We start from the raw sequence: 26969 nt of genomic DNA on the forward strand, positions 1-26969 counted from the left end.
GTGGGATGACCGAGGGAAGCGCATCGTTGTAGCCTTTGTCCAACCGTATTATGGGGCGCTGTGATGACGTCACAGGCAGTTGCCTTCTAAAGCGGGCAAGAACGTATAACTGTCGTATGGCGCGCTTAGAAGGAACGCCTTCCTCCCCTCCTCTCTCGTAAATTTAAATAAATCTTTTTTATTAGTCTATGTCTGCGACTCCTAACGGTGGGTTCGCAGCAAATGGTAGGGTTTTTTTAGAGATCTACCAATCTTGAGAGAATTATCGAAACGAATGGCAATCAAAACGTTACACACATCCCACTTCCGTTTTTCCTTCAAACACCAATATGAAGCAGAACAGTGATTCCACAAATTTGTGTTCTTTCCTGTTTCTTTTTGGGGGTTGGCCAAACAACAGTTTTGTGATGCCTAAAAGACTCACAAAAATGTATGCCATAAGTTGTGTACTATAAAGTTCATTATCTGATACTTAACGTGTTACCCTCAGTTGGCGGATTCACTCACACTGGTGAGGAGGAGAGAGATTAAAACAGTGGGGTCACATGGCAGTGAAATAGAAGAATTACACAATAACGATTCCTCCGCTCCACAGGGGGCGCAATTACATCGCCGCTGCCTCTCTGTCATTTGAACAGGAATAAAAGATTTAGCGGAAGTGCCAAAAGCTAGGAGAAGAAGAAGGAGCCGGTAGCCGCGGCTTCCCAGATGTTTAAAAGCGGTCCGGCCGCTCTAACCGAGCATCTTTTTTGAAGGGTTCTTCCTTGGGTGAGTGTGTCTATCAGCGACGGGCACCTTCCAGCTAGACTTCGGTCTGTGCGCAGGCACGGGGGTGAGCGGAGGCTGAGGGTGTTCGAAAGTATCTCCGCTGCCAGAGCTGAGTCGGGAAAGGCGCCGGTTGAGGCGCGCAGGTAACCGGAGGCGGGTGGATGTTTCCTTCCTCACCCTGAGGGTGAGCCAACCGGAGATGGTCTGAGGGACCGTCCCCATCTCCTTCGCCGGAAAACGCTTGATGCTTTTTATCTTCCCCACTACGCCCACACACCCCTTCAGAACTTGGTACCGTCCTGGGGTCCTCCTCCTCCTATCTCTGAGCCTTCAACAGATGTTTGGCAGGTGAAAAGGCCATAGGCGCAGAGTTTCCAAATTCCATATGTGTGTGGGAAAATTTTTGCCCGTGTATAGAAAGCTTCAGTCCAGGGGGGAAAAAGTGACCCGTGTGATCACCCTTTCATTCACTTCTCCCGTCGAAAACCTCCAAATACACGTGGAGGATAGAAACTTGCAGCCCTGCCCCTTTGCACCAGTCATTAAGTAGTCATCGAGGTACAGGACTTTCTTTGGGGGCCTTCCATTGCTTGTCAGATTGATAAATGTTTCTTGTTTCTGAGGGAACAGTGGGATATGGTGAGGAAACCTCTCTCCCTCTGCTAGGGAATCAGCTGGAGGCCAGTTTGGGCCCTGGGGGACTTCAAATCTAGCCCACAGGATAAGCCTGTTCTGAACCACACTAATTTATTCACTTCATTGCTTTCTCCTGAACTAAGATACAAAGAGCTTTTTAATCCTGGTACCCTTTGTTGAACAGCAACTAAGGCTGCGTTCCAATACATGTCTACTCAGAAGTAAGCTCCATTGGGATCTATGGAACTTACACCCACATAAGTATGTATTGGATTGCAGCCTAAGTATGTATGCATATGCTGGTTGTTGTTGTTATATGCCTTCAAGTCGATTACGATTTATGGTGACCCTAATCTCAGTTTATAAGATCTGAACAGGGTGGTTCATGACAGATGCTCTTCGAGGTCAGAGATTCATAGGGTTGCCATAAGTCGTAACTGACTTGAAGGCACATAACAACAAACAACAACAATCTCAAATCTGTTTCTTATTTGATCTTTATAGTCTTCTAGGATATTTAAATTGTATTTTGGCATTATGATTGTTTTGTTGTTCCTCTTTAATTTTACTCTGATTTTCCATACGACCAGTTCATGATCTGTACCGCAGTCTGCTCCTGGTCTTGTTTTTGCAGAAAGTATGGACCTTCTCCATCTTTTGTTACCAATTATATAATCAATTTGATTCCTATATTGACCATTTGGTGATGTCCACGTGTATAGTCGTCTTTTCAGTAGCTCAAAAAATGTGCTTGCAAGAAACAAATTATTGATTTCACAGAATTCAATAAGTCTCTCTCCTGCTTCATTTCTATGTCCTAAGCCCCATCTCCCCACAATACCTAGTTTGCAAACCCCCTCACCACATTAAGGTGTGCATCCTAGAGGGGGATTAAAACACTTCAACCATGGCTCCAGGAGTAGTATGTTAAGTAAAATGATAAAAATACAATGAAGAAAGCATAAATGCTAGGAAAATACTTAACAATCCAATATTGGCAAATAAGATTTTCACCAGGCACCGAAAATAAAGATTGTACAAGATGAACCCCTCTGAAAAGTGAGTTGGATATCAGGTGCTATAATGGAAAGACCCTGTTTCACCACCTTCCTTAACAGTAGTTATTTTCTTGGAACCAAGAGCTGCGGGGGAAGTCTGAGGAGGAGTAAGCTTGTAAGAAAAGCCAACCAGTCATTAGTAGTAGAGTGCAGAAGCAAGAAATGGTAACAGGTGGCTGGTCAGACTTGGTTACTGCAAGAAATGTAGGAGCTCCCAGGGCCATTGGAAATTGAAATACAATACTCAGTATGAGTCTTCCTTATGTCCGTAAGAGGATCTGATGGCTTCCAGACTCATGTCCCTCAAATGAAGCTGCAAGGAATTGAAAAGGTTTGGCTGTGGAAATGGGTATGTGTGAGAGGTGCTTATTTCCCAACTGTCCTCCCTTTACACCCTCAACTGTTTCCTTGAATTGTTAAAAAAATGCATGAAATCTTGCTAGTTATTATTTCCACTAATGCAGTGGATCCAGGCAATTGAGGCTGCCTTAAAATCTCTGATAATTTTGAGGAAGTGTTTCTAAAAATCAGAGGGGTATGCAGAAGCAATTAATGTGGGTTTACTTAAGAGGCTAAACTCAAGCATAGTGTTAATGTTAAAAAGAAAATGGATTTTTAAAAGGCATCAAAATAACACAGCACATGCAAAAAAGAAAAAAAGTAGTTTAAAATCTGTCTAAAGCCATTTCTAATGGAGTAGCTATGCTACTCTGTTGCAGCAAAAACAACAAAGAGTCTTAAAGACTAATGAATTTATTATAGCACACCCTTATTGTGGCATCTTTGCTTTCCATAGTGTTTAAAAACAGAAGACAAAGCCAATATCTACCCTGTTCCAGTTGAGGATCGCTGCCTCAAACCGTATCTAAGCCATAGAAGTCTGGCTACTCCAATAGATCTGTGCACCGGAAAGGTGGAGTGGGAATAATGTATAGGCCAGGACCGTGAAGTTCTGCTGAACTGGAAATCTTTCCTAAATGGCCTGGGCCACACTCTTTAACAGATAAACTTTAACTAGTGGGCAGAGATGGCCACCTACCTCTAGGTTGTGAATCAATGGAATCAATAAGCCTTCAGAGAAGCAGTATGAGAGAGTATTATAGCACCTGTCCCCACATGTGTTCATAATATGAGGCCCTTCTCTGTGTGGGAGGTGTGGAAGAGGGCAACACAAGAATAGGCCTTCTCAGTGGTGGCTCTCTATTTGTGGAATGCTCTCCCCAAGGAGGCATGGCTGGTGCCATCACCGTCTGTCCTTAGGCACCAGGTAAAAACATTTTTATTCATTCAGGCCTTGGGAGTTTGATTTTCCGTTTGTTTTTAATCAGGTGCGGAGGAGTTGGATTTTGTTTTTATGTAGTCTGACTATTTTAGTATGTTTTTATTTGTATTTTGATACCTGTTTTTAATGTGGTAAGTTGCTATGAGTTTTCAATTTGGAAAAAATAACTAATAAATGATAAATAAACCATGGCTATATAGGATCTAGTGGCTGGCAGGACCCACCAAACATATTTGGAAGTTTCCAAATATTAATTTTCCTCCTATATAGAATGAATGTATGTATATATCTTGGTACTACAAATATTTTTTGTTGTTATGTGCCTTCAAGTCGATTTTGAGTTATGGCAACTCTATGAATCAGTGACCCCACAAGAGCATCTGCCATGAACCACCCTGTTCAGATCTTGTAAGTTCAGCTCTGTGGCTTCCTTTATGGAATCAATCCATCTCTTGTTTGACATTCCTCTTTTTCAACTCCCTTCTGTTTTTCCCAACATTATTGTCTTTTCTAGTGAATGATGTCTTCTCATTATGTGTCCAAAGTATGATAACCTCAGTTTCGTCATTTTAGCTTCTAGTGATAGTTCTGGTTTAATTTGTTCTAATACCCAATTATTTGTTTTTTCCACAGCGCATGGTATGAGCAAAGCTCTCCTCCAACACCACATTTCAAATGAGTTGATTTTTCTCTTATCTGCTTTTCACTGTCCAACTTTAACAGCCATACATAGAGATTGGGAATACCATGGTCTGAATGATCCTGATTTTAGTGTTCAGTGATACATCTTTGCATTTTAGGACCTATTCGAGTTCTCTCACAGCTGCCATCCCTAGTCCTTGCCGCCTTCTGATTTCTTGACTGTTGTCTCCATTTTGGTTAATGACTGTGCCGACGTATTGATAATCCTTGACAAGTTCAATGTCCTCGTTGTCAACTTTAAAGTTACATAAATCTTCTGTTGTCATTATTTATTGACATTCAGCTGTAGTCCTGCTTTTGTGCTTTCCTCTTTAACTTTCATCAGCATTCATTTCAAATCATTACTGGTTTCTGCTAGTATGGTATCATCTGCATATCTTAAATTATTGATATTTCTCCCTCCAATTTTCACACCTCCTTCATCTTGGTCCAATTCTGCTTTCCGTATGATATGTTCTGCGTATAGATTAAACAAATAGGGTGATAAAATAAACCCGTCTCACACCCTTTCCTGTTGGGAAGCAATCGGTTTCTCCATATTCTGTCCTTACAGTAGCCTCGTGTCCAGAGTATAGGTTGTGCATCAGGACAATCAGATGCGGTGACACCCCCATTTCTTTTAAAGCATTCCATAGTTTTTCATGATCTACACAATCAAAGGCTTTGCTGTAATCTACACAGGGTGATTTTCTTCTGAAATTCCTTGCTCCGTTCCATTATCCAGTGTATGTTTGCAATATGATCTCTGGTGCCTCTTCCCTTTCTAAATCCATCTTGGACGTCTGGCATTTCTTGCTCCATATATGGTAAGAGCCTTTGTTGTAGAATTGTTAGTGTTACTTTACTTGCATGGGATATTAAGGCAATAGTTCGATAATTACTGCATTCCCTGGGATCCCCTTTATTTGGAATTGGGATATATATTGAACGTTTCAAGTCTTTTGGAATAGAGCTCTTGTTTCTACCCTTTTTGTTGTCCTCTTCTATTTCTATACAATAACTATTGTAATAGTTCTACTAGTCACTGTATTGTTGCATTTAGGGTCTGACCGTATTTCTCCTCTTGCTTTTCCTTTCCTTCTCTCTTTAACCATTTTAAGAGTTTTGTCAGTCATCCATTGAGGTCTTTATCTCTTTTTAACTAGAGGTATTATCTTTTTGCATAGTTCTTCTGGTTCTCTGTCAGCTAAGTTGAAAGCTTCAAACCTGTTCCTTATTTGATCTTTATATTTTTCTGGGATGTTATTTAGATTGTATTTTGGTATTATGATTGCTTTGTCGTTCTTCTTTAGCTTTACTCTAACTTTCGATACGACCAGTTCATGATCTGTACTGCAGTCTGCTCCTGGTTTTGTTTTTGCAGAAAGTTCGGGACTTCTGCATCTTCTGCTTCCAATTATATAATCAATTTGATTCCTATATTGAGCATTTGGTGATGTCCACATGTACAGTCGTCTTTTTGTTGCTCAAAAAATGTGTTTGCAAGAAACAAATAATTGGCTTCAGAGAATTCAGTAAGTCTTTCTCCTGCTTTGTTTGTCTCCTAATCCCCTTTTCCCCACAATTCCTAGTTCTTCTCTGTTCCCTACTTTTGCATTCCAGTCCCCCATGATTACCATCATATCTTGTTTTGGTGTGTTATCAATTTCTTCCTGTACTTCTGCATAAAATCTTTCCAAGTCCTCCTCTTCTGCATTTGCGGTTGGAGCATAGACTTGGATGATGGTTATGTTAATAGATTTCCCGTTTAATCTCACTGATATCACTCATTCAGACCTTGCGTTGTAGCTCCTAATTGCTTTTGCTACACCACTTCTATCTATTAAAGCAACCCCATTTCTTTTTAATTTCTCATTTCCTGCATGAAATATTTTGTAGTTGCCTGATTGAAAATGTCCCAGTCCCGTCCATTTTAGTTTGCTCACACCAAGTATTGTAATGTTCCATTTCTTTCTTGACTATTTCTAACTTTCCCTGGTTCATGCTTCTCACATTCCGTGTTCCTGTTGTGTGTGTCGTACAACTCCGGACTCTCCTTTCACATCTGTGCGCATCAGCCTTTGGGGTTCCTTTCAGCTTTGATCCAGCTGCGTCATTAGTCACAGCACTACTTGTCCTTGTCCTTTGTTCTTCCCCAGTAGCTCGGTGAGTGCCTTCTGACCTGGGGGTCTCACCTTCCAGCACTATCTCGTGTTGCATTTTGGATACTCTGTTCATAGGGTTTTCATGGTAAGAGGTATTCAGAGGTGGATTACCATTGCCTTTCTCTGAGTTTGGATGCATCTTAGTCTGGTGTTTCAGCTTTGACCATTCTGCCTTGGGTGCCCCTGCTAGGAGTGTAGCCTCTTGGTCTAGACTCCTGATGGCATTGCTGTCAGGTTCTTCACACTCAAACCCCCTCACCACGTTAAAGTGTGCATCCTAAAGGGGGACAAATATTTAAATATAGGATATTGGTAAGAAAGAAGGTATAATAGACAGAGAAAATAGACTGTTGATATCTATTAATGACTTCCTTGGATGAAATGTTAGGCTTGGAAATGTGTAATTTCCCCCCCGAATAGTTTGACAAACTTATTTTCATTTTCTTGAACCTACAGATGTGAGAGTTCTGTGGATGGCAAAAATGGATCGACTTGCAGTTAATCTGTGGGTGAAGATGGAACCTTTTATAGTGGGAGCCTTGCAAATCCCACCTCCCTCCAAGTTTAGCATGCATTATCTCCGGAAGATGTCAACGTATGTCCGAATACGTGCCAGTGAAGGCTGTTATCCATATCTTTCCTGGCCTATGTGGAGACACATTGCTTGTGGGAAGCTGCAGATAGAAAAGAACCTGGCTTGGTTATACTTTGAATTATTCAACAGTCTTGTTGATCGGACTTCAGAGGAGCGACTGGAGTGGGCAGAGGTGATATCCTGCTGTGCAACTGAGGAGGAGGCAGAGAAGCAAAAGAATAAGGCATGAAATATCATATTGTCATTTTCATTTTTAACATTAGGGGTGTTTGTACTTCATAGCATTCTTATTAGTCCTGGCTTCTCATGCCCTCAGTGCAGGAGGAAGTTTTTCCTTCTTCTGTTGTATATTACAAGGTACGCTATGGGTATATATGGGCCACAAGCCAATATGAGATTAGGTGTTAAGCCACTAAAATTGCCTCTGGTTGTTAAAAGAAATTAAGCAGTGCTTTGTCTTTATCTTGTCTGCTTCTCCACATGCCACAAAATATAAAACAAGCACCCCTGCTAAATTATGTGGTACTTAAATGTTGAAATTTTTTTTGTGGTCTCTCTGCTCAGTTGTCTGTGGACACTCTACAGTTCCTGCTGTTTCTTTATATTCAGCAACTAAACAAGGTATCCCTGAGAACATCCCTACTTGGAGATGAGTGGCCAAATCCTAGATCCAAGTATTACAGTCTGACTGGAGAATCCACCAATCAGATTAAGGTATTGCTTTGAACTCTTCTTTCAAAGGGCTTTCCCCCTTCTTCCTGTAGAAGCAGACTCCAACCTCTTGCCTTGAAAGAGAGTTCTTGGAATAAGTAGAAACTTTAAAAATATGGTGCATTTCTTGACTTCATTCAATATAAGTTTACATTATGCTCTGCAAAACTTTCCCTTCTTTACTTTAAAAAAATAAATTTGTGTCCTAGTTCTTTTAATGTTCATTGGGGTACATTAATAAAAAGGCATTATGTACTTTGTAAGCTTCTATAAAAATTAAAAATGTTACATTTACATATTTGTACATGCATTTCAAGTAAACCATATAAACTCTTTGAGTTGAATTAGTGCATAGGACAACTTTGCAGTTACATTGCCATCCAGCATGTACTACTTACTCTATGGAGAGATTTTCATCCAGTGGGTGCTGAAGCTATAGATATTTCCATTATCTTATTGAGGGCAGCATTTTAAGGGCACAATCCAACTCTCATTAATGCCAGGCCAAGGGAGTTGGATGTTGCAGATCTCCAGCTGAGTCCTGGCTCAGCCGGCCAAGCCAGGAATCAGCCAGCACTGCAGTAAGCGAAGCTGGTGTAAGCCAGCATAAGTCCCTCAACCCAGGCCAGCCGTCCCAGCTCAGGTTCAGCCAGCTCAGCTCAGCTGCAGCCAGCATAAGTCCAGAAAAAGGGACGTTCTGGGAGCGTGTCAAGGGAGGGGACTTAGGCCACATCCAGCTCATGTTTGGAGCGCTCCTGCAGGTCCCAAATCAGGCAAAAGTTATGCCTGGAAACAGGTCGGTCTAAGAAAATTAATACAGTAGAAGTCAGTGGAGAGGGCTTACTCCCCAGTAGGGGTATTTGGGAGAGCAGGATTTTACTTTCTGGTCCCTGCGTGCAGCTTGCAGCTGAGCCAGTGTTCAGCCAACCCAGAGGCTTCTGAACGGCAGTTGGATATGGCAGAACTTTATGCCACCTTCTCTTGTGCTGGCACCACTTATGCCAGCTTCCCCTGAGTTGGATTGCTCTGCCTGTTGATGAACACTTACTGAAGCTTCGTATCAAAACCTTTTGTTCCTCACTATGATTTTCTTTTTCTTTGTAATTTTATGTGTGTGCAAAGCACTGATGTGGTCTAGGATTGCTAGATTTCTGTCTTCATTTTTTAAAAATGGTAAATCCCATCCCTCTCTGATTGTGACTTGGTCATAAGAATGTAGAGACATTAACAGCTGCTGTTGGGTTCCCTTTGTATTGGATACCTATTTGCAGTGGACAGTGAATGAACAAGAACTGAATGGAAAAGGAATCTATATTTAATGTAGTGCTATTGTGGATGAGCTCTACAAACTAGGTTTTTGATTGTGAAAGCTCATCCTATATATGATGACTTTTTTGTGGTTTTCTTGTTTTGGTCTAAGAACTGGAATGACAACTACCAGCAAGACTTTGTCCAGCACCATCTCCAAGATCTTCTGGAATTGTTACTGGACCCAGAGCAGCTCACTGCCTCCTTGCACTCTACCCACAATAGCCTGGTGTCGCTTGAGGCTGTTCGTGCTCTTGGCTTCCTTATTGAAGGATGTGTGAACAAAAGCAGGACTGTCCACCCTCTGCATGAGCTTGCACTCTGGCAGCCATTACATGCAAAAAGTGGTTTCTCAAAGATCTCCAAAGCCTTCTCCTTCCCCAAGCTTGAGACCTGGCTGAGGGCTTGTCTGACTGGGAATCCATTTGGGACATCAGCCTGTCTCAAGTCTGGGAAGAAACTTGCATGGGCACAGCAAGGTACAATTATTCCAGGTCATCAAACCTTTGGCGCTGAATAACAAAAACATTTTCTACACTGTAAGATAGTATTTTTTTTTAACCACCAGCATCTGTTCATTAGGTTGAAGTTTCAGCTGCTTTTTTCCTCACTGGCCACTTGGTAGGTTACCTCCAGCACATCTGGTCTGATCCCAGTTGTTATTGTCAGACGTTTTAGTTAAAATGTACTCCATGATAAAATCCTGATTTGGTGTGCTACTTCAGGTATGAAATGTGTATGTTTATTTTTAGAGCATTTTAGTCTACAAACTCACACATCACAACATTTTTATAAAGGCTGACAAATTCCAAGGTGTTCTAGATAAAGTGAGCCTAAGTCTTCCAGCCCCATGTCCCATGCTTTATGTAGTGGATGAGTAGGAGCATTCATACATATCCCAAAATACTTACAGGTGTGTTCTTGCGTTGTCAAGGCAGTTTGGGGCACGGTATTACTAAATATCTACCTTGTTAGAAGTGTTAAGTTGCTAACATGCAATTCTAAACACATCTACTCAGAAACAAGTCCTCGTTCAGTGGGGTATTCTGTACAGGATTCAAGCCCTATATCCAAGACTGCTCAGCACTTGTTTGTTTACTTCAGCCTTGTATTTAAGCACTAGCTTGGTCTTTAGAAGCCCACTTTGAAGCACTGGGCAGACACAACATCCCAGTCCCCAACATCTTCATGTGTACCGGCGTTAGTTCAGACCTTCCCATGAAGGGCGATTCTTAAGTGCATTCAGGATTGCTTGTCAGAGTTCCCTATTTGTGTGGAGGATTCCAAACACGTTCATCTGAACGCACTTTGAATGTCTTCTCAGGCCTTCTCTCGTTCCTGTCCTCTCCCCTCTTTTAGTCCTTATGGTTTCAGTTGAATTCCTGAAGAGGGCTATAGGTGAGAAGGAATTGTGTGTAAGCAAGTGCATAGAATCCCATGCAGGTGAGTGAGCAGATGTGGAACCAAGTTTTTCTCTCTCCTCTGTGACCAGCATTGAAATTCAGCAGGCTTCTGCAGGTGGGATTGAATCCTCCATATCTCTTCTTCTAGCCCCCAGCAGGCTAGTAAACATTTTTTCAGGCTAGTAACTTTTGTGAACTCATTTACAGTTCTGGCTTAGATGGGCTATTTGTTGCTGTCCTCACTGGGTGCATAACAGACTCCTAGTAACAGATTGTAACAATTTGTCTGAAGTTATATATAGTCTGGGACGGGTCTGAGTCCATTGTAGTCATTATCTCCTTATAGATACTTATTTCTGAGTTAAGATGACATAAGGACAAATGTTTGTAAGAAATCTGTAGTGACTAAGTTACTGGCATTTAAATTAAATTGAAATAGAAGCTTGTAGCCTTCTGAGTGGAAGGAAACCACTATTTCCTATGACTTCATAGCGATAGAGCGTAAGTGTGAATGCCTTCACAAATGTTTATAGTTTTGAGGACAACATATTGGGTGCATATGGAAGGTATGGAGGTGCATAATTGGATGGCATAGGAACATTCTGGTGCCCCTTTTTCAGTAATAAATGGGGTAACAAGTTCACATCAGAATGAAACTTGTAACGTTTATCTGGATAGTTCTTAATGAAAGTCTAATTATTCTGAGACTGCTAGGAGAAATGAAGAGCAGGTAGATGCTGTGGGGAACTCTGGCTTAAGCAGAGTTACTTTTTCTTTTTGTAAGACAGTGTTTAACTTAATTCTTGCAGTTGAAGGAACAACCAAGCGAGCGAAGATAGCCTGTAATACTCATATGGTCCCTTTAGCACACCGTATAGTGGTAATGAGCCAAGTTTACAAGCAAACATTGGCAAAAAGTTCAGATACCCTAGAAGATACTCACGTGAAGATTCATCGCTGCTGTGAATCCTTCATCTATTTGCTTTCTCCACTGAGGTGAGGTAGCCTTCTCCAGTCAATCTTTGCAACCTCATTTAAAAGCTATGTTGTTGTAATAATAATAGTTGCGTTCTTTTATTCTAGATTTAATTGGCTGGTTTTTTTCCTCTCTTTCAGATCTGTCACCATTGAGAAGTGCAGGAATAGCACCTTTGTCCTTGGCCCAGTGCAGACAGTAGTTCACCTCCACAGCTGTGACAGTGTCAAACTTATTGCTGTTTGCCATCGTCTGTCTCTGTCATCAACCACCAGTTGTACCTTGCATGTTCTCACCCCAACTAGACCTCTCATCTTATTGGGTAACCAAGCAATAACCTTTGCCCCCTTCCACACCCATTATCCAATGCTTGAGGACCACATGGGCAGGACTGGCCTGGCTACAGTGCCTAACTATTGGGATAATCCAATGTTAGTATGCAAAGAGAACTGTGATCGGAATGTCTTCAGACTCCTCCCACCATCAGAGTTTTACCCCTTTGTTGTTCCATTTGAAATGGAAGGAGACACAACAGAAATACCTGGTGGGCTGCCACCTGCATACCAAAAGGCACTGAGTCAACGAGAGCAGAGAATACAGATCTGGCAGAAGACTGTGAAGGAGGCAGGGCTGACGAAGTAAGTAAACAACTTTATTCCAGGAAAGAAGAACCATTTGCTGCAGCTGATTGGAACTATATGTCACAGTGTTAATGGATATTAATTTTTCAAAGATGCTACATCTTTGAAAACTTCTGTCCCTGGAAAACTGGTAGAAAGTTTTATTAAAGCTAGATTAACTAAGCACATAGAAGAACAAGCCTTGCTGAAGCAGAGCCAGCATGGCTTCTGCAAGGGAAAGTCCTGTTTCAGTAGCCTATTAGAATTCTTTGAGAGTGTCAACAAGCATATAGATAGAGGTGATCCAGTGGACATAGTGTACTTAGACTTTCAAAAAGCTTTTGACAGGATACCTCACCAAAGACTTCTGAGGAAGCTTAGCAGTCATGGAATAAGAGGAGAGGTCCTCTTGTGGATAAGGAATTGGTTAAGAAGCAGAAAGCAGAGTAGGAATAAACGGACAGTTCTCCCAATGGAGGGCTGTAGAAAGTGGAGTCCCTCAAGGATCAGTATTGGGACCTGTACTTTTCAACTTGTTCATTAATGACCTAGAATTAGGAGTGAGCAGTGAAGTGGCCAAGTTTGCTGACGATACTAAATTGTTCAGGGTTGTTAAAACAAAAAGGGATTGCGAAGAGCTCCAAAAAGACCTCTCCAAACCGAGTGAGTGGGCAGAAAAATGGCAAATGCAATTCAGTATAAACAAGTGTAAAATTATGCATATTGGAGCAAAAAATCTTAATTTCACATACACGCTCATGGGGTCTGAACTGGCGGTGACCGACCAGGAGAGAGACCTCGGGGTTGTAGTGGACAGCACGATGAAAATGTTGACCCAGTGTGCAGTAGCTGTGAAAAAGGCAAATTCCATGCTAGCGATAATTAGGAAAGGTATTGAAAATAAAACAGCCGATATCATCTTGCCGTTGTATAAATCTATGGTGCGGCCGCATTTGGAATACTGTGTACAGTTCTGGTCGCCTCATCTCAAAAAGGATATTATAGAGTTGGAAAAGGTTCAGAAGAGGGCAACCAGAATGATCAAAGGGATGGAGTGACTCCCTTATGAGGAAAGGTTGCAGCATTTGGGGCTTTTTCGTTTAGAGAAAAGGCGGGTCAGAGGAGACACGATAGAAGTGTATAAAATTATGCATGGCATTTAGAAAGTGGATAGAGAAAAGTTCTCCCTCATAATACTAGAACTCGTGGACATTCAAAGAAGCTGAATGTTGGAAGATTCAGGACAGACAAAAGGAAATACTTCTTTACTCAGCGCATAGTTAAACTAAGGAATTTGCTCCCACAAGATGCGGTAATGGCCACCAGCTTGGATGGCTTTAAAAGAAATTAGACAAATTCATGGAGGATGGGGCTATCAATGGCTACTAGCCGTGATGGCTGTGCTCTGCCACCCTAGTCAGAGGCAGCATGCTTCTGAAAACCAGTTGCTGGAAGCCTCAGGAGGGGAGAGTGTCCTTGCACTCGGGTCCTGCTTGCGGGCTTCCCCCAGGCACCTGGTTGGCCACTGAGAACAGGATGCTGGACTAGATGGGCCACTGGCCTGATCCAGCAGGCTCTTCTTATGTTCTTATGCATCTATGTTGCTCGAGTATGTCTTGATGGTTTCTGCAGGACAGCTATGAATCGTTTGTTAATCTGCTGAATGTCACAACATCTTTTGGCCTCTATCCTATCTAGAGGAGCTAGAAGTAGACCTGGTTGGTGAGGCATGTCCATTGGCTAAGTTTTAAGAGTTCTGATGTTGGTTGTCCTGTCCTGTGCAAATATCCCAAATGTATAGTTTTCTAATATAATGTCAGGCAGCTTGAAGATTTGATTTCACATGAGCAAAGCTGAAGAATGTTTGTGTAATTCTGTAGGGTTTATATTTCCCATCAGTGGACTAAAGTCATCCAGTTTCTACTTACAGTTGGTAGAATCATCCATGTGTGGGGTGAATGGTAAAAGTTTGTAGGAATTAATATACACAATCAAAGCAGGCTTGGAGAGCTTTCATTGGAGAGCTTTTAAATAATCTCTACCCTGAACATGTACAACCCCCTCCTTCCAAGAACAAATTGAGTGTTTTTCCTTGCAGGGCTCACGCCTTGTCTTCTTGCACTGCTCTTGTATTTTAAAATGCCTGTATTTCTGCCTATTGGGAAGCCCTTTGAAGACTTAAGAGGTAGTCCTAGTCAAAGCCTAATATTGACACACATTCTAGTAAAGTCTCAGTGCATAATTTCACTACAGTTCTGATGTGGAACAGATAGCATGGATTGCATTGAGATGCAAGGTGTATGCTTATTTTCTCAGAAGTATGTCTACCCTAGTAAGTGTGCTCACGACTGCAACCTTACTGCAAAATCCTTTGTATGCTACTCAACAGTAAACCCCATTGAGTTCAGTGGAATGTAGTGCAAAGTCAATGAGTATAGGACTGCAGCCTTAGACTCTTATATAGCTGTTATCAGTCCTCATTTTCTGGACAGGTTCACACTTCTCTTTCCTCTTCCTTCTGACTCCCTAATAAGTATGATCATTTCTCTTGTTGCTTTGACAAATTATGTAGAGTAGCGAGTACATAATCTATATAGGAAGTGATTGTATTTCTTGGATTGTGAAGGAGCGTGAACTTTGAGTTTCTAAATTTCATTTTTTTATAACTCATATTTATAAACAAAACAAATTGAACTCATGCTCTGAATACATGCTGATCAATTGCTTGACTGCCTCTCTTTAAAACCTCAGAATGAAGGTGCAGGCTGATTGATTGAGTAAAAAGAATATTTTTCAGTGGGGGCAAGTTGATTATTTCAAAGTTGTGCAATAAAAGGAAGCATCTAACCTTTCCTGCTGTTTAATTTTTTTAAGCCATGCGGTAGGATAAAAATTCTTTTATACTACTACCTCTTTGGAGGGTTATGATTAAGTCTGTGAAACCTCCAGTTCTTTTTGGTGGTCATCGCCAAGTTGGAAAGGAATAAAGAGGGTTCCATTGTGATCCTCATTCTGTGATGAACAAGATTATAAAGCTTTTTATTCTTCTCTTTGTTTCCTGTCATAGCTCCTTTGGGAGGGAGCTCCAAGATGTTTCACAGGCCTGGTTTGCTATACGTTTTAGAAGGGTAGTGGAGACTTTTTTTATTGAAAAACTCTTGGAATTAGTGGTTGAATTTCTTCTATCTGAAGATGTTTTTCCATTGAGTTCTGTTTTGCTTTATTTTAGTTGTTATTAAGACTTCTTGAATGTTTTTAATACTGTTAATGCAAGCCCAGTGTTTGACCTGAGCCATGTGATAGGATAAAAATCCTTAAATAGTAATTAAATTAGGGACTGTGAATATTGCACACCCTAACCAGATCTTCTGGGCAGTGTGTGTGTGCGTCAGCAAATATTTTTGTTGTTGGCTGTTATGTCCACTGCGGATGAAAAAGTGGTCTCATTAGTCACTGAAAGGAATGATAAGAATATGTATATTGCTGCATGTACTTAATGCTTATAATTTTTTACTGGATTTCAGGGAACAGAGGAAGACATTCCAGGTATTGGTGGAGAATAAGTTCTATGAATGGCTAATCCACACAGGCAGTCGCCAACAACTTGACAGTCTGGTGCTTCCTGCTGCAGTTTCTAAGCAGGCAGCAGGATAGGAGAGCTTTTGAAGGACACAGTTGTTAGGTGAGTTCAAAGATCATGCTTCCTTCTGAAAATGTAAAGAGGCAGGCACATTCCCTTGCTCATTTCCATTATGGAGAAGAGCAGAAGCTCTTCTTTGTGACTATTGAACTTCAAATATACTCCAAAGCTTAACATGACTGGAGAAGGGCAGGGGCTTATCTCTGCCATTATGTGGAGCTTCTGAAGATTAGGAAGAGGTCCAAGATGAATCACTGCCCCTCGCTCACTGTGGACTGGAGGAAGTGTCCCAAATGTGCTCCCCAGATATGCTTTTAACTGGTGAGTGCATTTGTGGCCCCCTGTTCCACCCTTAAGCCTAAGTCTCTGCACCATCTCCCTCCTGCTGTTCATAACCACTTCTAACTCATTCCATTCCAAGCTCCTTGTCCTTTTGTTTTCATTTAAAGTGCTGAGTCATCCATTATATTGGTCCTCTGTGTTTCCCTTATTTCTCTTAATGTTCTGCACAAGCTGTCCTGCTTGTTCTTTCTAATCCCATCTTCAAAGTGTCTGATGTGCCTTTCTGTATGCCTAGAACAACTTATTCCTTGTTCTCTGTCATGCTATTTCTTTCTCCTTTGAAAATACACTACTTTAGCAAAGTCTTAGTGACTCTGTGGTGCCACCTCTTCAGTTCCTAGTTAACTGCCCTCCATCTTAGTGCTACTAAAACAGTCAGGTTGCTTCATCTCTTTGTTATTCTGTACCAGCATACAAATGATGCTTTATATATGTAGTATTAATATTTGGATGAATTTTTGATGCTTTAATTCTCATCTGTATAAATTTCAATTGCTGAATAGTGATGAACGAATATGAGCATTTTTTCCATGATGACATTATTGGTTGTGTGTGTGACAGAGGGGTGGGTGGGGAATATATGATGCCATCTAGTAAACTACTGCTGTGTGGTCAGAAAGCAATAGGATTGTTGATTGGTGCTTTCAACAAATAAAGTCTGTTTATCTGCTTTGTTACAGTTCTGGAGATGCACTGTGCCATATTAAAGTGTTTACCTCGCAATAGACTGGGGCCAAGCTGATTAAAAGCTCTTCTGGCATTGTTAATGAATTTGGAAACTTGAATTTGCTTCTTACTGTCAAAGAGGAGATGGACTTCCCTTCTCTGTTCCAGCTGTCACAATATCTTCCCTTGCTGCTTCTTTCTCAAGCAGCCAGCCTCTCTAGGAAATGAGCCAAGACTTTGTTGTTACCACGTCTATCCATGGCTGAGAGAGAAATTTATGTTTAAAGGTGTCCCCAAAAGGAGTTGCTTTAGATAGCAGCAAGGTTCTGGATGCTGAATGAACTTTCCCCCTTCTATTAACTGAACGTTGATTGTATAAAATCCACTAGATGTATTTTTATACTTGTTTCACACTTCAACTATGAACTTTAATTAAATTTGCACAGTTGCTTTTGTTTCATTTTCTTTTTTCAGATTCTATTGAATGATGAAATTATTCATTATTGTCTTTATGTCACAAACAGGGTCCTGGAGCCATTGCTTTTTCCTCTCTAAAAGAAATTGGTATCCTGCTCAGTCCCCTTCTACCTTAATGTGCTTTACAGATATAACAGAATAAAAATCATTCTTCCCTGAAACATTCATCTCTCCCTGTAGGAGAATACTTTGTGTATTCATAAGACATTCAGACTTACCTTGCTTTTTCTGAGGAGGCACCCAGGTAGAATAGTGAATTAGTCCAGGCAAAAGTTTTTCAGATTTGGGAAGATAAGGAAATACAATGGCATGTGTCCAGGTCACCTGTGAAAACTGCAGGCATAACTATTATAAAAAGCTAGTGGTTAGGTATCAAGATATTGTCAGTTGCCCATTGTAAAAGTTAAGAAAGTTGCTTTGGCTGTAATCCTATGCATACATCCCTGGGAGTAAGTTGCATTAAACTTATTTTAAGGTTTTTTTCTGAACAGACCTGCATTTCCCTCCTTCTATTCATGTTTTACATCTTTTATGTCAGCCTGTGCATAAAAGTGGGGGATAATGGCTTTTGTTCTTGATGTTGCCTAAATTTTGAATATTAACAAGGATGACAAAATTAAAACTATTCCTTTCTGAAATCATGTTTTTTTATTATGTAAAACTGTCAAGCTTTATATGCAGTGGAAGAAAATTATCCAAGGGAAGTAGGGTTTTGATCTGGGGTTTTGGTGGTGAGAAAGACATCCATAAGTGCTTTGTTATGCTTCTCATCTGTAATGACTTCAAAGCATGCACACCTAATTGGTCTAATACGACAAATGTCAACTCTAATTAATACTCTGGATTCGTTATGCTACAAAGGCCATCTTAAAATTTTCCATTTACAAAGTCACATTTCTTTAAAACAGCAAAAACTTTCCCAGATGATTAATTTCACTTTGACAGAAGAGGACTGAAGTGCACCTTTCTAAAGTCAATTGTTGTAGGATTATGTCAGATCATGCTATCAGTACACACTAAAAGCTCAAACATGCTGAAGAGAAGCACAGACAAATGAATTTTACTTTATTACTGAACTGATTTCGTATACTAAAAATTAACTTAACATTCAATGTATTCATTAAATACTACATATTGCACATATTGTAGATTTCTGAAAGATTGATTATACCATGCCTGCACAATGGTTTTATTAACTCCTCTGGTTAAAGCATTTCCAGTAATATGTTTGTTCAGATTTCTGTTGTACCATATCCTGCAGACTTGGAGTAGGCTGCAACAACTTCAGATGAAACAAACACCCCTATCCTGTTGTATGCACTGCAAGAAGGCTGTTTCTCATATTGCTTTGTATGATATAGGGATGCATCTTCATGTTGGAAAAAACTAAAGGATGAGGTGGAGTTAAATGATGAATGTGGCATATACAAACAGTTAAGGTGCTAGAAAGATGTGTATGACTTAGGTTTCAATAAAGTATAAACAGGAATTAAAAAGCATGCAACCCAAACATAACAGTATGTTTGCTGGAAGATATCCCATTTGTTTCAAAAAAGCTGTTGGTGTTGCTCCCGTTCACCCTTTTGAAAAGGGCATGATGGCTTTTTGTGAGTACATAGGAACTGGGAAGAATTCAAAATAGAAAATTGCTGCAGGGTACATGCAGTGGAGTTTTTCTTTAGGTTGAAGGGGAGGAGGTGGGAAGCTAAGCTGAACTAATTAAGAAAACATTTACAAACAGAAATGCCTTGCATTCTTCAAAACATAGTGTAAGATATTTGATCCAGCACAAAGTTTGATCAGCAGTAATGGAGAAGGAGGCAATTTTTTTCCAGTTTCCCCTCCCACAGCAGCCCACCTCCAGCCATGTGCTCCAGAAAGTTGGGGGACAGTTATTAACAGAGGTTTATGTACGGCTTCATATTTTTTGCAAAGTTAGTAAGTAAAACATGCTACATTACAACTTGCTTGTCCACATGACTAGCTTCCTAGGTACTAGGTTAAAGGAAATCCTGACCTTAGTAATCCCCTAAATACAGTTTACTTAATAATGTGAGACATCTCGATGAGTTTAATGGTAGAGATTGTATTTGATGATCGCCCTCCACTAAGGGAAGGCTCTTTGAGCTAGTGAAGGCTTCTCTCAGCAGAAGGGGAGGCATTTTTGTCAGTTCCCCCCCACACCTGTGCAATCTTCTGCATTGTTCTGAAGGTTTTTCTGATCTTCTGGAAGAGTCTTGGGCATGGTGGTTCAGTGGGAGGAGGAATTGGCAAAAATTGCCTCACTCCCTCTTACTGCTGCCAAAAACCTCTGCTGGATCAAAGAACCTTCCATCAGTGGAGGGGACACCACTGGATATGTCCTAGGCCTTTTCCATTTTTCCCAATGAATACTGAATCCTTGTAAAGCCAGGGTGGAGAACAGATGGTCCTGGACCACGACTCCCATCATCCCTGGTCATTGGCCATATGGGCTGGTCTTCCTGGGAGTTGGAGTCCAACAAAAACTGGTGAGCCTCGAGTTCCTCTGCCCTATTATAAATCATTGGTATACCCTTTCCTGTCTCCAATAACTAGAATGGCAATAGGTGAGGGAAAGAGAGCTTAAGACTAGCTTACCTTGTTTTCGTTCTCAGCTAGCCCTGGCCTAAAATTCTTTTCTCTTAACCTCTCTCTCCCCTTTTCTCTCACCTCCCTTTTCTCCTGCCAATAAATCCATTTTGGGATTTTACTGTTAAATAATGTCTCAAGTGTATGGGGATATTTTGCTAGTTGGTTGCAATGAGGGTAATAAGCTTCCAATTAATTTTTTTGAGCGGTGCAATTTCAAACTTTTTTTAATCTTGCTACACAAAGGAAGATAATTAAAGCTCAAATTGTTCTATAGAAAGCAAATTGGTTCTAAGAGTGACACACAAGTTCAGCCTAAGAGCAATTAATTGTGTGTATTATGGCACATACTGTGGTTTCTTCCTGCTTTCTAACACACCAGTTGGCAAGTATGCTTAATATCTAGAAAATAATGTTTGCAGCATTTGGCTCATCAAATCAGTTTTATTTGTGCACACATATATATTGCATTGGTATTGCATGGCTGAAAATTTTGTTTCCTAGATTTTGGAAATTTTTTACCACCTGGGCTACATTGATGGGTTTAAGAGTGGGTTTGCCACAGATGTTGGCTTGGCTAAAACAGATTTATGAATCTCTATTGTATTCTGTAAACATGGTTGGTTTGGTTATAAGGTGAAATGCTTGAACACAAGAAAGTAGAAGATTAGTTGTGTTGCTGATACATCTTTTGCTGTGTAGAATAGCAATCCAACAGAAGTAACAGTTGGTAGTTAAAGATCATGGCTACAATCAATGAATCATCAGGATTCTGGGAATACTGGCAAGAGCTGTTCAAGAGCAAAGGACCTGAGGCACAATGCTTCATGGTATTCCCTTTGTGAAAAACGCTAAATTGATCTCCGATTGGTACAGTTGTTCTAGACACAAGAAATTTGCACTGGAAATAGAGAAGTCTCTCATGAACTCAGGAGAAAAGCTTGGCTTGACAAAAGCTTTGCTCAATGAAAGCATTACCCCCTGATACTGCAGAGGGATTGCTCTATGCCAGTGGTTCCCAAACTCTGCTCCCCTGACCACCTGAAACATGCTGAGGGTCTTGGTGGGCCATTTAATTATTTTTCTGCCTTTTGTAGCAAATGTACTGTAATGAACTGTGCTAGATGTTAAAAGCATTTAAAAAAATTATATGGAATTCAAATTTTAATACAATAAGAAACAAAAAAAGCAATACAAATAAATTAAAAATTGATATAAATATTTTAATGTTATGCATGTGCCTCTTGTATTCAACAAAATCCTTTTGTGTTCAGTGTAATATTTGTTAGCTTGAGTCTTAGGTTAGATTCAGTATTCATTCTGCTTCTATATATTGACTGTAAACTCCTTTCAAGTGTCTTTAGCCTCTTTTCCCCATATGGAACCTTCCTGTGTCTTGCTGCCATCAGTGGCCTTACTCTTCTGACAAAGGCAGAGCCTTCTCCACCTGCCCCTTCTGTTCCACTCAACTTCCAGGAAGACCGCCGTGTTCTAAGAATGACTGAGCAGCTGCTACCCCCACCATTCTTTATACCTACAGCTGTGCCACTCCACCGAGTTGCCACCATGGACCAACTGAATGAAGCTCACAGGCTACACTTTGGGAACCCCTGCTCTGTATAAATTTGTATATTTGTATAAATTGATTTTGATGTATATTTTGAAAGGGACAGATGTTTCAGGTAGCTTGGAGTTCCCCTGTCTCAACCCCACATGTGAAAAGGCCATTTGAATCCACAAATCCATTTCAGATAAATTAAGGAAGAGAAGAATGGGAACTAAGCTGGAATGAGGTGCTTCCCCCCCCCCGTGCTTAGTATGAAGCCCCTGAATGGAATGATGGAAGGTAAAGGATGGGGTTTCTCCTTTCATGCTAAGGTTGTCAGAAGAGGCCCCTTTCCATGTTCCAACTTCAGATTAAGCATATTGTGTATGTACAAAAGAGAGGACCTCTGTGGTGGCCTCCTAAATATGGAACACCCTTCTTAGGGAAGTAAGCTTGGCACTGACACTGTATTCTTTTTGATCCCAGGTTACAACTTTTTATTTTCTGAGGCATTTTAGATTTTGGTATTTTTAGGTGGTTGAATAGTTTTATTCCTCATAACTTCGTTGCACTGCTGGTTTATTTATGTTTTATTTTATTTCTATCCCACCCTTCTTCCCAGCAGGTGCCCAGGGCGGCTGTGTACTGTAGAGTAGGGTTAGCTGTGTACTGTATTTGTAATTTTACATTTTCCTTTGTATACTGTCTAGAAATCCATATTTGAATGAAGTGTGGTTTATGCATTTTCTAAGTAACTAAGTATGTGCAGTAAATACCATGAGTTCATATAACCATATTATCTAAATGGATGCATAAAGTCACCTATCGCTATTGCTGTAAAGGGGGAGGTATTCTCCCCCTTAGGACTGGCTCCACTGACGTTAACAGACGCCTTCCAGTCAAAATGGAAATGGGCAGTGAGCAATAAAATACAAGACCTGGGCTTTTTGATGAATGCTATTTTAGATCTAGGCTATACTAAGGCTAAAGCAGCCATTTTCCAACAAATTAGTGATAGTGAACTGCAAAATAATTTAAGGTTGGCTGCAGCATACCCCAATTTTTAGGAATAATGGGAGGGTATTTTCACCCGTGAACTATCTAGTAAATTTGAACATTGCCAAATACAGAAAAGCATTCACGTTAGCCAGATTTAATGTGTTACCCTCTGCATTGCTGGAAGGAAGATTCAAGAGGGTCCCCTATTGTGAGCGGGTTTGTCCTTGCGATGTGGGGGAAGTGGAGACAGTAGGTCATGTTCTATTGCAGCCTTTCCCAACCAGTGTGCCTCCAGATGTTGTTGGACCACAACTCCCTTCAGCCTCCCATTGGCAATGCTGGCTGAGGCTGATGGGAGTTGTGGTCCAACAACATCTGGAGGCACACTGATTGGGAAAGGCTGTTCTATTGTATTGCCCTTTCTATCGGGACCTACGTTATATTTTTATCACTCCGATCCTAAAAAAAATGCCCAGGGTTCCCGATGCAAGTAATGTACACTATTTGCTGGCAGATCAGAATCCTCAGGTTACAACCAAGGTGGCCAGTTTCTGTGCAGCCACTATTGTCTGTAGGAGGACACTGCGAGTATTTTAATGTTTTATGATTTTATCATGATGTGTATATACTGATATTAGTGACGCAGTTTTAAAATGCTGCTGCCTTTTTTGCTATTGTGTACTATTGGTGCTACTTATTTTATATCTGCTGGTCTATGACCGAAATAAATAAATAAATAAATAAATACGTAATGGGGGAGGGGTAACATCATTACTACCTGCCTACTTTATATTAGACTACCAGTTGATGCTCATGAGTATCTTCTGCTAAATGTTCTGAGCATTGCCTTGGCATATATTTACGGTAAGTAGGCTGCATGTGTTTTTGTATAACTGTCTTCAATTGTTATGTGCACAAGAAGTTCCTAGTGGTGCTTGCTAATTTGGGATGGGGAAGCAGTTTATTATTTTTTAAATGTCAAACCAACCTAATTCACATTTTCTGAATCAATATGAGAACTGAAGTTCGCACTTCTACAAATTTTGCTATTCAGTCTTCCAAGCAAACAATGCATATATTAGGGGAAAGTGTGCACATTAAATGTATATATTTGTGAAAATAGCATTCACCATGCATTGTTTTAAGGAGAACTGCAAAAATTGATATGAAGCAAATTCACATATAAAATGTGTATCTTAGGGGAAATACATGGGAAAATGCAAGCACATTTTCATGAAGACTGTTTTTAAAAAATGCAAACTGATGCAGATATGAGGCAAACTGAACTTAAGTTTGGAAAAATGGGAAATGGAGAGAAATTGAAATTGACAGATTCATCCATCCCTAGTGCTAATGTACCTCAGGCAACATGCACTGGGTGTAGTGGAAATATGTTTCCTTGGTGCTTGTGTTTCAGATCACCTTCTACGAAGGCAAGAATTTCCAGGGGCGGCTCTATGAGTCTGACAGAGACAGTTTGGATTTCCACAGTGACTTGAGCCATTGCAATTTCATCTGTGTGGAGTGGGATGCCTGGGCTGTTTATGAGCAGCCAAACTTCTCAGGGAACATATATATGCTGACTCATGGGGAGTATCCTGAATATCAGTACTGGATGGGCCTAAATGACCGTATCAGCTCATGCAAATCTATTCAATTAGTAAGTTGGACATTTTCTTCCCCTCTGATTAGCTTTGAACTCTGCATGGGTGAACAGGATATTCTTGTATGTTGATGGCTGAGGTGGGCTTACTTGGCAATCTCCTGTATCCTCATGTTGCATCTGTTTTCAAAGTTACTAACACTGACACACACACACACACACGCTAAAACGGGTGGGGAAACTCTGGCCCTCCATATCTTGATGGACTCCAAGTCCCATCAGGACTAGCCAGCATGGCCAATTGTCAAGGATTATGGGAGTTGAAGTCCCAACAACACATAGAGGGCCCTGCATTAAAAAAAATGAGAAAACACTTTCTTGCTGCTAAGACCATGTGTTTGTTTCTTACATAAGAAGATAAGAAGAGCCTTGCTTGATCAAACCAAAAATCCATCTAGTCCAGCATCCTGTTTTCACAGTGGCTGCACCCAGAGGCTTTTGCTGTAGCTCTACCCCGACAGGTGAGCCATTCCTATGTCATATGCAATTCCCACCATGTGGTTCTACAGAGATGGGGAAGCTGTGGCTCTCCGTGAGCAGTTAAACTCCAACTCCTATCAGGCTCAGCCAGGATGACCAGTGGTCAGGGATGATGGGAGTTGGAGTCCAGCAACATCTGAAGGGCCGCAGGTTCTCCATCCCTATTCTACGGGGACAATGTCACTAGGGGACAATGTCCAACAGGGAAACAAGTGAAAGTACAAATGGTATAATAAAGATAACTAAATATGGATGAAGTGGTGTTGTTAGGTATGCACACAGCTGCAATGCATTCTCTGCTTTATTGGTTAATACCCATTTTCCATCAGATTGGTCAGTGAGGCAGAGGAGTCTGAACTGTGGATTGCCTCTGCTCAGCTCTTCAATAGCCTTTTGTGTTCTCTCTCCTTTTTCTAGTCCAGTGGAGGCAAATACCAGATCCAGCTCTTTGAGAAGGGTGACTTTAGTGGCCAGATGCATGAATCCACAGAAGACTGCCCTTCCGTCATGGATCAGTTTCATCTCTGGGAAATCCACTTCTGCAAAGTCCTGGATGGGGCCTGGGTTTTCTACGAACATCCCAATTTCTGTGGGAGGCACTATCTTCTGGAGAGAGGGGAGTACAGTAAACCTGTCGAGTGGGGGTTGGTGTCCCCAGTGGTCCAGTCTTTCCGCCGTATTGCAGAGTAATCAGCAGCATGGCATCTGAAAGCGATCTGAAAGCTGACTTGATGCCATCAATAAAGCACTTGCGGGCTTGATGCTGCCTATCATTATTCATGAAAAATATGTCTCTGAGTGACATCTTTTCTTTAAGAGGAGATGACTAATCTCTGCAGCAGCCATTTGCAGGGAAACTTGAGCACAATGCTCAAATAATTGGGGGCAGGGGAAAGAAAGGGGGTCTGTTCCTTTACTTGCGCCCCTTGAATACTGTGTGTGTTTGTTTTTTATAGAAAAATGTGTCTCATGGTTTGGCTAAACTTAGGGGAGTCAGAGTATAGGGTTTGTGGATTCCATTAGCATCCCACCCTTTCCCTTTTATAACCTGAGTACTGCTATAGCAGCTGTGAAGGCAAGCCAAATCACCCTGTTTAGACCCTGGAATTGGTTGAGATGATAAGCCCTGTAAGCAAGGCCAGCCCAAGGCAAGTTACAACTATAACATATTAAACAATGTTGCCCTTTTGCCCCAGATCAGCTGCCTGAGGAAGTTTCCTCTCTCTGCCTAATGCAGAGGTGGAGAACCTGTGCCCTCCAGATGTTGTTGAACTCCAAAGTCCCATCAGTTCCACTCAGCATGGCCAATGTCATCCAACAATATCTGGTAAAACATGTGGGACAGCTCCTTGAAAGTTTGGACTAAAACCTGGAGTGGATTCCACTGCCCCACTGACATGCGTGCACCCCAAGTTCCTTCCTGCTCTCTCTCAACATAAAATGTCCAGTTCTTTTCTATTCAGAATAGCTGTGCTTCATCTCTTTGCCACCAGGTGTCACCCTTTCTCTTCTTTCCTCGCCAACTGGGACACTGCGATGAAATCTTTGGGTAAGCTCAGTCTGCTCCCCCTTCCCCCATTGTGTTATGCCTTAAGTCTTCGAAAATAACAAATGTCCATTTTTGTTGGGCATTTTCTTTGCTGGGTACTCTGGGGAACCTAAGAATTTTTGCATATCAAGCAAGGGAATGGGGGACTTTGGATAATGATATTCAGTGTATATAGTGTGCACTTTTATAGCAAGGGCCCTGCAGTCTGTTCCAGTTTGATGTATGAGGTTATTATGTAGCAATGAAGCAGAGTATATGATGCTTGTCATATACTAGCTACAATAATACAGCCCTTGTGAATATGGTATTAATTGGGGACTGGCCAAATAGGGAGCACTCTGAAAAGGCCAAGAGAGGGGAACTCTGCTTCAGTTTGGTTGAGGGGCAGGAGTCTGTGCAAACGAGTAGGATGTTGTGTGAGCACAGTACATGTTACAGAGGTGAGGTGGGATGGATGGTGGAGAAAGGCCTGCTGGGAAGCGATGGGGAAGAATCTCAGTTCAGTTCGCATTTCAAGCGGAATTTATCAGGCTCGCACTTTCCAAAGCAATACTTCAAAATGTGCACTTTGGCTCAGAGCCAATGGGCCTCCCTGCCTTCCACCCCACCAGTCCCAATGGGCACCAGCCACCGCTAGGCTCAATTGCTCTAGGGACTTGTACAAAGTGTTGGTGTGGGATTGGGCTGGAAGTGCCAAGCTCAGCTTCAACTAGAGCTGAGCAAAATGCCCCCCCCCCCATTCTGCACTCTATTAGCAGGCAGAGAAATGGGAGGGGGTAACCATTTTGCTGCAT

General features: G+C 41.2%; 2 protein-coding genes across 6 annotated transcripts; both read left to right on the forward strand.

Annotated features, from left to right (window-relative positions):
• Window positions 1–106: 106 nt before the first annotated feature.
• TBCCD1 (TBCC domain containing 1) lies at window positions 107–18404 on the forward strand. Of its 5 annotated transcripts, none has more exons than XM_061636572.1 (8): window positions 107–768; window positions 7047–7408; window positions 7750–7899; window positions 9317–9683; window positions 11417–11603; window positions 11724–12221; window positions 15728–15885; window positions 16866–18402. In XM_061636572.1, exons 2-7 carry the CDS (start codon window positions 7064–7066, stop codon window positions 15855–15857), a joined length of 1677 nt encoding a protein of 558 aa, XP_061492556.1. In that variant the 5' UTR covers window positions 107–768; window positions 7047–7063; the 3' UTR covers window positions 15858–15885; window positions 16866–18402. The 5 variants fall into 5 exon arrangements, with proteins under 5 accessions (XP_061492556.1, XP_061492557.1, XP_061492558.1 ...); XM_061636573.1 differs by lacking the exon at window positions 107–768 and adding an exon at window positions 777–911 and having other exon boundaries at window positions 16866–18403; XM_061636574.1 differs by lacking the exon at window positions 107–768 and adding an exon at window positions 3637–3729 and having other exon boundaries at window positions 16866–18403.
• A 2277-nt stretch (window positions 18405–20681) lies between these two features.
• Window positions 20682–25316, forward strand: CRYGS (crystallin gamma S). Its single transcript, XM_061637712.1, has 3 exons — window positions 20682–20768; window positions 23901–24143; window positions 25044–25316. Exons 1-3 carry the CDS (start codon window positions 20682–20684, stop codon window positions 25314–25316), a joined length of 603 nt encoding a protein of 200 aa, XP_061493696.1.
• The last annotated feature ends 1653 nt before the right edge of the window (window positions 25317–26969 follow it).

The sequence above is a fragment of the Rhineura floridana genome, chromosome 7 (genome assembly GCF_030035675.1).
Source record: "Rhineura floridana isolate rRhiFlo1 chromosome 7, rRhiFlo1.hap2, whole genome shotgun sequence".
Taxonomy (NCBI): domain Eukaryota; kingdom Metazoa; phylum Chordata; class Lepidosauria; order Squamata; family Rhineuridae; genus Rhineura; species Rhineura floridana.